This window comes from Salvia hispanica, chromosome 1, assembly GCF_023119035.1.
Source record: "Salvia hispanica cultivar TCC Black 2014 chromosome 1, UniMelb_Shisp_WGS_1.0, whole genome shotgun sequence".
In the NCBI taxonomy this organism is placed as follows: domain Eukaryota; kingdom Viridiplantae; phylum Streptophyta; class Magnoliopsida; order Lamiales; family Lamiaceae; genus Salvia; species Salvia hispanica.
Genome location: NC_062965.1, coordinates 42,959,533 through 42,971,354, shown reverse-complemented (window position 1 = coordinate 42,971,354; position 11,822 = coordinate 42,959,533). Strand labels below are relative to the sequence as shown.

At 32.3% G+C, this 11,822-nt stretch overlaps 1 protein-coding gene and 1 long non-coding RNA gene across 2 annotated transcripts; both read left to right on the top strand.

Moving 5' to 3' along the window:
• The first annotated feature begins 3,121 nt into the window (after nt 1-3,121).
• On the top strand, nt 3,122-3,679 carry LOC125202335. Its single transcript, XR_007173080.1, has 2 exons — nt 3,122-3,176; nt 3,256-3,679. It is a non-coding gene; the product is annotated as an uncharacterized LOC125202335 (long non-coding RNA).
• A 3,201-nt stretch (nt 3,680-6,880) lies between these two features.
• On the top strand, nt 6,881-11,087 carry LOC125200765. Its single transcript, XM_048098526.1, has 5 exons — nt 6,881-7,033; nt 8,675-8,847; nt 9,479-9,662; nt 10,541-10,647; nt 10,740-11,087. The coding sequence occupies exons 1-5, from the start codon at nt 6,962-6,964 to the stop codon at nt 10,819-10,821; spliced, it is 618 nt and encodes a 205-aa protein (XP_047954483.1). The 5' UTR covers nt 6,881-6,961; the 3' UTR covers nt 10,822-11,087.
• Nucleotides 11,088-11,822: the final 735 nt, after the last annotated feature.

Sequence of the window (11,822 nt, the reverse complement as noted above, 5' to 3'; positions counted from 1 at the left end):
CAGATCTACGGATCTATTTGACCGATTATGGGATTAATTATCTACATATTAAACAATCAATTGCATACAAGAACGCACATAAAACATGCTTAAGGAATTAAAACCCTAATTCATGATATTCTACGGTTTAGGATTACCGAACAGATTCTCCAAAGAATCGACGATTGCTTGCGCCTTCTCCACGTGATGTTCTTCGTACTCAACCACGAACCTTCTAATCTGTATCCCGAACTCAGATAATGACCTTTGGGTGGGCAAAACTTGTCAAAATCGAAAAGGGCTTGATTAGAAAGAAAACAAAACTGCTTTTTCGTCCACTCCAAGAGGGGGAATCATTAATTAATTGATTTAATCTCCTTTCTAATCTCCTTTTATATTGAGTTATGATGGGCCAGATTAGGAATCCATAGAGGTCGGACTTGGGCCAAACCTGTTGGACTTTTACTAATTAAATTGAGCCCCAATTTAATTCAAATCCAGCAGAATATTATTATCATCCACTATAGTATAATAATATTGACTGCCCATCCAATCTCAAATTACGAGTAATCTGGGCTTTACCTCTTTAATTAATTATTTCTCGTATTTAAGATGTAAATATCCATTAATTAATTTAAGTCTACTATTTGACTTTAATTAATTAAATCTTTTTCCAAGAGTTGTCTAGTTCAAAATCTTTATTTATTATTCTGGAATAAATTCCAACCGGTCGGGTTTCTGAATAATAAAACCTTTTCCGAACACCTCTTGAGGATATTATTAAACTGGACTCACCCAGCACACGATTCATTGTAATAACAATACTAGCACCTCTAGACATTGATCACTACTACCCAAGATATCAGGATTCTTGGATTGCGGAAAATCTGCATCATTTGATAAATCAAAGTAGTGCATAATCAATATCGTATGCTCAATGTTATATCAACAATGATTAAGAAATAACAATCACCGAGACCTCGTCTTTCAGTAAATAGCAAGAAAGACTTATCTCAACTGTTAGATCCTTCAGTGCTATACCAAACCAGTGTTGTTTATTTCCTAAGGTAAGGAAACATGCGGACTGACACTGCAACCTTTCACGATAGGTAGCCAAAGCCTATCTAGGTTGTGAAATTCTATTTCTCTTCTACAAAGGACCGACTGCGTCACCTTCTGTTAACATTGTTCACGACCAGTCTACTATGCAGAAGAATCAGACTTATTTGCTTCTTATACATTTAAATATTTGATAAACATCTTATAAATGCACAAGCAAACATCAATGCGATAAAATTACTTCTTCTCGCCTTGGGTTAAAAGTGGATTGTAGAATATATTGAATACAAGCAATTCTATTTGTGCAACATGCTCGAAATATGCTTTTCAGTATACCAATCCTAACAGTACGGATATTAATTTTATAACAATTGTAAGTGGAAAGTGTTAATGGAATATGTCCAAATATGTCATACTTCCTAATTTTTATGGATACAACTGACATGAAGCGATTACTTTTCAGTCTTCTCATAATTAGAAAATAAAATGTGGATGCAACTAAGTTGTACAACTTCACTTTCAGCATCGCGTGTCTAATGGTCTTAGACAAAATATGTCATGTTAGCTAATCTTTTAACTCACATGAAGCAATTATTTTTCAGTCTTTTCATAATTAAATTGTTGCGGCTTCACTTTCAACACTGCGTCTCTAATGGCCTTAGACCAAATATGTCATACCTCCTTATCATTTATGGATACAACTTACATGAATCGATTAATTTCAGTCTTCTCAATTAGAAAATAATATGTGGATGCAATCAAATTGTAGCGTTTCTCTTTCAACACTGCATCTCCAATGGTTTTAGACCAAATTTGTCATACTCCCTTCGTCCACAAAAAATAATCTCATTTTATCATTATGGGATGCATACAAAAAATAGTCTCATTTCTAAAAATAGAATATTTCTCTCTCACACTTTACTCACATTCTCTACTCTCCCATATTTTACCAAATTTTTTTTCATATCTCTCTTACTATACCTACTTTTTCTCTCATCTCTCTTACTTTACAAATTTTTCATTTAAACGTGACGTCCACAAATGTGACTATTTTTTTTGGACAGAGAGAGTATTTCATAATCTTTATTGTAACATCCAAACTTTTTCTATATTTTTCAATGCTCTCAAAATGATGTTGTTTGCGTAGACGAATTTTTTTTAGGGCTCAAGTTCTTTTTCTCCTTTAAAGGACTCAGATTTCGCGACTATTGTGAAAGATGCAAATGGAGTTAAAATGTAGGATATGCTTGAGTAATGACAAATGAAATTTCGATTTTATTTCGTGGATTAACACGTCTTGGATGTCATCTAGTACTAGACAAAGGACATGAAACCAACTTGTTTTGGCCCTAATAAATCTTTACAAAACAAGCTGTGGGCCAAAAATAAATATTAAGAACTTCTGTTTTTAGCCCAAGAGAAAAAATATGTGAGCCGAATAAGTTCTCCTCCGGATCAACGCAGCGACTCTTCCCATTCTGAACGTGGTTTCATTTATCTTTTGATATCGGTAAATATCGTATCTTTAAGTTGTTGAACTACTAAGATTGTATACTCTGATTTAAATGGTTTAATTTCAAAGGTTGATTAATGTTTCAAGCCGTTGATTGTTCCCCCTTTTCTTTCTCGCTTCTTAAAATCCCCCACCAGTAATGGTTCAATCGAACTTTCCATCATTGGAAAGTGCAATCGTGACATTTATGGATACAACTCATGAAGCGATTAATTTTCAGTTTTTTTCATAATTAGAAAATAGCACATTGGCTATACATATAATTCAGGGTACGGCAACAAAATTAGGGTGTTGATAAATGAAAAGGGAATGGTTATTCTTGGAATTAGAGTATAAAATATGTCCATTGGCGGGCTATTTATACACAGCACAGGAAAAATTAGGAAAATGGAAAGGGAAAGGGGAGGGTTGATATATATGTAGATGTTCAAAAGAAAAGGAGTTGGTTTTAATCTATACTGATCTAAAGTGACAGTTTGGTGAAAAGACATTTTTGTCCTTTTTAGAGTGAAAATGTAGAGCTATTTTGTTTATCCTTTTAGTCATTTTTTGAGAAATGACAACCATTGAAAAAAAAAAGGCAACTCCTATTGAGTAACAATGGCTTCTCAAATAAGATTAAACAGTTATATATACCCACACAACTAACTGAATCTGCATTTTAGTAAACTTAATTATCTGACTTTTTGATTTTTTGATGGCAGTCGGCGACAGCTCCAAGCCTCCACCGATGGATGACGAGGGTAGCAGGCTGAGGTTGTTGGGCGGTGACGGTCCGATCCGGGGGCGTGAAGCAGACGGCGTAAAGCTGGCAAGTGAACTGTGAGGCACGGCGGTGGAGCAGCGGGACACGGCGGAAGAAGCGGCGAGGCGGGTGTGGTCGTGGCGGCTCCGAGTTGAGAGAGAAGAAGAGAGAGTGGTAGGCGGCGGCGTCTGGTGGGTGTGGTGGCGTGGAAAGGCTAATTCCGCCGATTGAGATAGAGGAGGGGGAAGAGAGGGTGAGGCGCCGAGTGAGAGAGAGGGAGGCGGCTTTTTGTCTTGTATGGAGTATTACTATATTAGTTAATGTCTATTGTGTGTATATTATTTGGGCCTTTAATTTATTATTATGTAATTTTAAAATACTTATTAGTTTATGTAGCATTATATAGTTTGGACCTTTAATTTGTTGGATTCTATAGTTTGAAAAAATTTATTATATTTTGAAAAGAGTTCTAAATTGGGCGTCACTTTAGGATTGGGAGATTTACAAATTTATGTAGTCCATATTTGGGCTGTATTTAGGTATAATACTAGATACTATTAAAATTAATATTTTTTTTAATTAATCAATTTAATTTCATGGATAATAAGACAATGAGAGTCTCCATGGAGTACTGTGCTTTTGTCCTAGAAACTTGAGTATATTATTGGTAGTAACAACAAAAGTTTGTATTTTACCCATAAAATAGAGTTTTAAAATATCAACAAGATTGGCCAAAAATATTAACAAGATAGGAGTATAATTTAGATTTCAAATAGTGGTATTATAAAACTATGTAATCAATTTATAGCAGTACATATTTCTTGATTAAATACAGTTTTTAATTTGAATTTTTTGTTTCTTGGACTTTGTATAATATATATATATTTTTTAATTATTTTTTCAATAAGTAATTAAATCTAAATAAGTAATTAAGCCTATGCGCTAGTTTCTCTATGTTAGATCGTACACTTGGTGTTACTTCTACTTCTCTTGAATTGTTTTTTATTTACTCATATTTTTATTCTTTTTGAGAAGTAAATTATATTGAATTCAGAATGTAGCTAAACCAAGTAATTATGAAACTATAATAAACAATGATATAAAGTGAAACTAAATTAATATCATTATCAAACAAAGAACAATATTGCATAACATTAATTGTTGTTGTGTATAGTAATACAATTTTATACATAATATATTAGTTTAATTAAATATGTTGAAATTACTTATAAATATATTTATATTCAAGATATATACTTAATAATTATATTTATATTTAAATTACTAGAATTACACATAGTTATAATTGAGTTGATTTTGTTAATCGAAACTTGTGAACTATTTATTCCATCAAATAGTTTGCTTTTATTTATTCTTTTGTAAATAGTAGTAGTACATTTTTCTTTATTTGTATGTCTTATTCTATTTATTTCATATTACACTCATATCAAATATTAAAATAGTATACAATCATCTGCTAAAATATGAAATGTTTCATTGAGAGTGGGTGAGAGAACTACAATTGTACAAATATTCTTTTGTTGTTGTTTATAATATTACAAATACTTATTTTTATACTTATTTACTCTATATTCTTTATTTTAAATTAATATATCGTCATTATTTAAAAAATCTTTTGTCAATCTTTTGTCACGTGCATAGCACAGGTGTTAACACTAGTATCTACAAAAATCGACAACATGTGCACAAGCTATCACCATATACAAAATCAAAACTAAAACTGTCATAATCCTAAATCAAAAGCAACTCAAATTCAGCATTAAAGCAACAACAGTACAAAACTCTGATCACGATATAAAATCTTATCCATACCTTATCAAGTTTCTCAAAGGTATCAGTAAACCAGTGCATAGCGCCCTAACTGGTTGATTTTGGAGCCTTATTGTGAATGACCTTAGTTCCCAAAATATAATCTGCAAATGCTGTATAAAAATGGATAATAAATTGAACTAATACTACTCCCTTCGAACGTGAAACAATGTCACATTTTTACTATTTTGGGATGTCTATGATTTAAAATCTTATTTGTTTTTTTTCATTTCAGATAAGGGGATCTACCATTCACCTAACCCATTACACTTACATTCTATTATAAAACCAATATATAAAAGTAGAGTCCGCATTTCATTATCTCATTTTTCTATATTTTTTCATAAAGTCAACAGTTTCTTAAAACTTATATCGAGTCAAAATGAGACTATGAATGGCGGACGAAGGAAGCGTAAAAAAATAGCACATTATATTATAAAGCCAAATCCAATATTGGTTTGTTGGGGAATAGAAAACAGAAAGTTAGTTGATTGGAGAATAGAAAGAGGATACAAATTTTAGAATAAAATACTAAAGAAATTAAATTAAACTATAAATGATATTTCCTCTGTTTGGGAACTTCGATCTAAAGTGAATTAATTTTTTTTTTACAAAGTAGTATAAGATAAATTTTCTTTTATTTTATTTTTATTCCTTCTTTTCTCATATAATTTATTCTCTCTTTTATCGTAAATTAGTTGAGTTGTAATATTCTTTTTTTAGATAGTCTCATGATAGTTGAGTAGTACTCCCTCCGTCTCAGTTTAAGAGTAAGATTTAGTTATGGCACGAGTTTTAAGAAATTGTTAGATTCTGTAATACTTGAAGTGAGGTAGTGGAAAGTGAGACCCTTTTGACTTTTTGTTTGTTTAGAATTTTGTGTTTTTTTATTTTTATATAAATAATGACATTTGAGTGTAAATTTGATGAATAATGAGGATAAATATTATATACAAATATGATAGATTCTAAATGTGACTCTTAAACTGAGAAGGATTTAAATGACAAAATGTAACTCTTAAATTAAGACGGAGAGAGTACTTATTTTTTTTATCAAACTTTATTTTATCCTCTACTTAATTAACTCTCTTAGTATTCATAGTCTCTTTATAATTAATCTCTAAATATTTAGTTTTTAATTTATATGTTGAAAAGAAATATCCTAACTAAAATGGGCCAAAGGAGTACAATTGAATTAAAAAAAGTTTGAAGGAGATGGATGTCGTCAATTGTAGTTGTTAAAATAAAATTGTGGGTAATTACAATCTACATACAAAATGTTTCACCAATGTTTCAATTGAGTACAAAATGTTTTAAGTTAACAAATATCATACAAAAAGTTTGATTAGTGTTATGAATTAGTACATTCCATCTAAAAATCACTAGCACTATTACTTTTTCTTATTTTTCTTCAAAATTGTACCCTAAAAAATTAGATATTATTTCTCTAAATAATACCTTATGCATTGCCATATGGGCATTTTCTTAAACAATGAATTCACATTTAACTTTCGGCTAATATTTGAAGCTAATTTTAGAGTCGAAATGATGAAAAATAAGAAAAAGTAATAATGTTAGTAATTTTTAGACGGAATGTATTAATTTGCAACACTAATCAAACTTTTTGTATGATATTTGTTAACTTAAACTATGTTGTACTTAATTGAAATATTGGTGAAACATTTTGCATGTAAAGTGTAATTACCCTTAAAATTGTGTGATAAACCTTTCATACACGCAGCGATTTTATCACATCAAAAATCCTCACACTATAAATTGTTTAAATTAGAAGAAAAGAAGTAAAGAGGGTTTAAGGGAAATTGCAGGCTTGAGAAATGGTTGGGGTATCAACATGGCTCCGCTACATTGGAACCAAATTTGATTATTCTGTCTCCGTCGCGCGGATGGTAAGCGTCTTTTTTCTGTTTGCGGATTTCTTGATTTCTCAAATTGATTCCTTTTTTCCCTTTTGGTTCGAGTGAAAACCCCTAATTTTGTATCGGGAAGGTTTTGTGGCTTTGGTTGGTGTATCCGATTTTACTCGAGGAGGCTCTAGATTCTTTGTTTTTTTCTGGATTTTGGAATGCAAGCATCGTTCACTCAGAATTTCTTGAAGAACAATTACGGATGGAAATTGGAAGTGCATTATCTTAAAAGATACTATATTCCACCTTTCTCCATCATTGTGCCCCTAAATTAGACTATTAAGTTTAGATGTGAAGAAAGGTTTATTTTTGACAATAATTGCTTGTTGAAACTTGAAATTTTCCGTTTTAGGATTCACTTGGTGGATTTTCATTGATTTTTTTATACTTTTGGGTCGATGTAATTCGTTACTATACTTTGCCATACTATCTTATAGTGGTTTTCAATAAGGTTTGTGGATTGTGTACTTCAATATAATGCGCTATATCAGTATTCGTGTTGGACACCTTAGTTCTGAGTCGAAATGTTTATCTTATTAAGGGATTTGTGAACATAGAGAGACGAAAAGGACAGTAATCAAATGGTTGAATCACACCATGAAATATGTGGCCATGGGGAGTTGAGGGGTTTGTTGGATTTAAATGTTAGTACATATTATAAGAATAAATATGGACTGTTCTTTGCATTCATATTGACATCTAAAGACGACTTAAGGATCTATTGTCTTCATCGTTGCACAACTTCAGATGTAAAACTTCCATTTGACCTTCTCATGTACAGCAATATCTTTGGTATTTCCATTCCTATTGTTTCACATTTCAGCACCAAATATCCTCCAGTTACATTGTCTGCTAGCTTGGAAGATTGTATAATATGATTTAGAATAAATGGGATGGATCATGGATCAGCTTATATGAGGATAAATTTATGGGTGTTGTAGCTTAGTATGTATGACACCTTGCGGAAGTATGCTTATAGGTGGTACCGGTTAGATACCTTCAACATTGCGTGTTTGCCTCTGATGTAAAAACTTTTGTGCTGCAATCAGGATTGTCTAAAGAAACTTCAGTGGATGATTTAATTTTTGCAATTGTATTGAAATTTCATGTAACAAGTTTGTGTATTGAGTGACAGCATGCATTTAGGAGGTCATTTCTGTATTTATTTAGTTATTGTTATGCTTCTGCGATGTGCTGTTTGTTTTAGACACATAATGTGCCTAAGGATCTTTTTTTTTAGTCAGTCTTGTCTGTGGTTTGTAAAGTTGTTCGTATGGGCTACGCAAACTCTAATTTTGCATATCTATTGTTAAATCTACCAATCTCGTTGAAACACATTAGTCATCAAATAAAAAGGGTCTTACATACTGTAACCTTTGTTAGGACTTTTCTGTGGCGTCAAGATGCATTTTTTCTGAATTCAATAATTTAAGACTTGTGGCATTGTTTCTACAGTTCTACTTGATTTTTTTGTGTGAGAGGGTTTTTGTTACTGTTTATGTCAACTTGCCTGGGTATATTATGCCACTTTTTACATGATACCATTATTCGTTACATTGTCCACGATTGTACTGGATGTACAGGGATCATGTTCAGTTACTGAGAATATTATATTTCATGCAGTCCTATCTACAAGGTCAAATTGCTGATAAACAAATACTCGATACCATATGGAAAAACTTTTCCAATGGAAGGTTGACATTCTTGCATTGGAATAAAGGAGAAGAGATGGACCCAGTAATTGGGACTCAGGGTGGAACTCTTCTTGTTCGGAAACTTCCAGCTCCAAATCCTATGTATGGTTTTCCACAAGAAAAATATATCTGATGGTATCAATTTAAATGCTAGTTAGGTCTATGCTTTTTATATCAATTGACCGTTGGTAATGTATCTTGTCTTTTTCGATATTCTTTTCCCGTTATATGATCTGATGATTGTATGTCCTTTGGGTTCTGGACATTTCATTTTTCTTCTCCTCTATAAACTTTTGCATGAAATCAGGGAATTGACAAGCTTTCATTTCTGAACTGTGGATCATTGTCCTTTCTTCTCTTCTTTTTTCTTTAAAGAGGATCAATCAATAATGGTTCCCCATCTACCCCCACAGATAAGCTTATTAAACCCTGATATAGGATACCCTTCATTAAAGTAACTTTGTATTAGTCAATCCACTGTAAACTTTACACAATGAATGTATGCTCAGCTTGAAAACTAAGTAGCAAACACGGTTGCATCTTGCAAGCATCACAAATTTAAGTTCTTCCATCTAAGCTCATTATAGTTTGGTGTTCCGAACCATTGCCAAATCATGACCTGATTGTGTTTTTTAATATTTGAATTTAGCATCTGGTTATTCTTTGCATGACATCTCCGATTCTGTTGTTGCTTGTGTCTTTCAAAAGCTGATCTATTCTCTCTTTGTTCTAGGAGCGTGCATGTTGGAGATGTGGTGGTAATGAAGGATCCTGAAGACTCGGCCAATTATCTCATAAGGAGGTTAGCTGCAGTCGAAGGATATGAAATGGCATCTAAAGATGCAGATGATGAACCTTTTGTCCTTGATAAAGATCAATGTTGGGTGTTAGCTGACAATGATAAATTGAAGCCAAAGGTATACTTCTCTATGCTTTAAATCGGTATATCTTCTTTAATATGCTTAACATGCCTAAAGGGAGGGTATGAATTACTTGCTACATTTCTCAGCTGGGATGCTCTACAGATAGAATAGTATCATATCATTGTTATGGAACTTGTAACAACAACACAAAATTCCATGCATGATTTACCCTACTCCCATTGTGAGATATTTGAATATTTCTTGAATAAAATTCTTTTCTTTAGTACTCCCTCAGTCCCCATGAAGGAGTGTAACTTTTTGCCATTTCGGTACTCCAACAAAAGTGCACACATTCCACTTTTGGACACTACCCCACCACAAAGTTCCACATATTGCTATACAATGAAAGTATGTTCCTTTTCTCTAGCTGCATGCTCAATATGGAATCTATGCCAAATAGTATTATTTTTAGTTAAACTGTCTTCCCATTCTTATTTTATAGATATGTTTTGTCAGATAAATGTACTATCTAGTTGCAGTTCAAAGTGGTTGGTTATGCATTTTAGTAAAAGTAGTTCGAATATTTTCTATGCTTGTGTAAGTATGAATTTCGTCATGAGATTTTCTTGAATGAACATAGATCACCACCACTTATGTGGTTGTGTGTCATTTGATTGATTGAAGGTTTTCTTTTTTTGTCAACTGTGAAAGCAACGAAACTCAGAGCTCAGTGAATTTGCATACTCTATTCTATCTACATCAGTAATATTATCTAGCTTTGTTTTTCCACCTTAGTGTTTTAAGTTCAATTTTGCCATCTTCATGTAGATTAATTTGTTTGGATAATCCATATTTATTGTGGTTCTGTTTTCATGTATAAAAAAGGCAGCATGGTTGATTAATATTTTATACACTGATTGTTCATATGACAGGAAGCCTATGATAGTCGTATTTTTGGTCCGGTTACCATGTCCAACATAGTTGGTCGGGCCATATATTGTCTAAGGAATGCAGTGGATCATGGGCCTGTCAAGAATAGGTAATGTGTTTACAGCTGTTGTGCTACACGGCTGGTACTGAAAGTCCAGTTGTAATTGTATAATGGGAGATAATCCACCCTTTTTTTTACAGTGAATATAGCACGACAACGGATTCGCCTGTTCTAGAAGTGGAACTAGATGTTGATGAGATGCTTAAGAACCATAAAGCATAGAAACCCTGCAGAAAAGTTGTGCTATGCTCTTTCTTCGTTCAACATGTTGTACGATGCTTGAGTAAGGAGCACGAAAGCATCTTCATTCAAGTTGTGAAAGAAATGCTGCTAATCAATAGAGTGATGGTAGTTAGTTTGCCAAATACATATTGAGTATTTGTTGCTATGAGATTATTGTTTTAATTTTGTAGCAGCTTTCAACTTTGGTTCCGTCATTGCCACTGCTCTTCATATTTCAATAATTTGGATTGCTTTTTGTCCAATAATTTTCTGGTCTCTGCTCAGGTTATCATATTATAAGTATTTTTTTTTAATATTAACTGTCAAATTTAACACAATCTTTCATATCTAATTTGATTAAGTGACCCAAAGCGTGCAATGATTTTGGGGTTACCGAATTTAAACATGCCACCTTCTGAGATAACGATCAAATTTAATAAGACCTAACCCGAATTCGATACGATAAGGAAACTCTTAATTTGAATGCAAAATTCGACATGCTACATTTAAATCCAACTTGTGCACGAAACAAACCAATTAGCAATACGGTATAATATAAGTTGACATGACATGTTAACAATCCAATAACGACCCGAACTTGATTTACATGATTAAAACATGCATTACACTATAAACCTAATTTACACGACAAATCTTGATTTACACAAACATAGAGAATAAAACTAATATTTTACATATTTTAAAAAATAATAAAAAATAATTAAAATAATAATATTGTGTAGTACCCCCCTCCCCTCTCTCATAAAAATATATGCACTTTCCATTTTCGTATGTCCCCCAAAAATATGTGCATTCCATTTTAGAAAGTTATATCAATTTAATAATGTAGGTCTCACTATCCACTAACACTACTTTAACTATCATTCTCTTCATCTCTCTTACTTTATCATACCATTCTCCTCATTTCTCTTACTTTACCAATTTTGTCTTAATTCTCGTATCATACCCATTGTCTATATTTTTGTGGGACGGATGGAATA

What these genes read in the sequence shown, in the direction of transcription:
- LOC125200765 (XM_048098526.1), top strand. Translation starts at nt 6,962, where the DNA reads ATGGTTGGGGTATCAACATGGCTCCGCTACATTGGAACCAAATTTGAT. An exon ending in CTGTCTCCGTCGCGCGGATG is followed by an intron (nt 7,034 to 8,674) that starts GTAAGCGTCTTT and finishes TATTTCATGCAG; the next exon opens with TCCTATCTACAAGGTCAAAT. An exon ending in CTTCCAGCTCCAAATCCTAT is followed by an intron (nt 8,848 to 9,478) that starts GTATGGTTTTCC and finishes TCTTTGTTCTAG; the next exon opens with GAGCGTGCATGTTGGAGATG.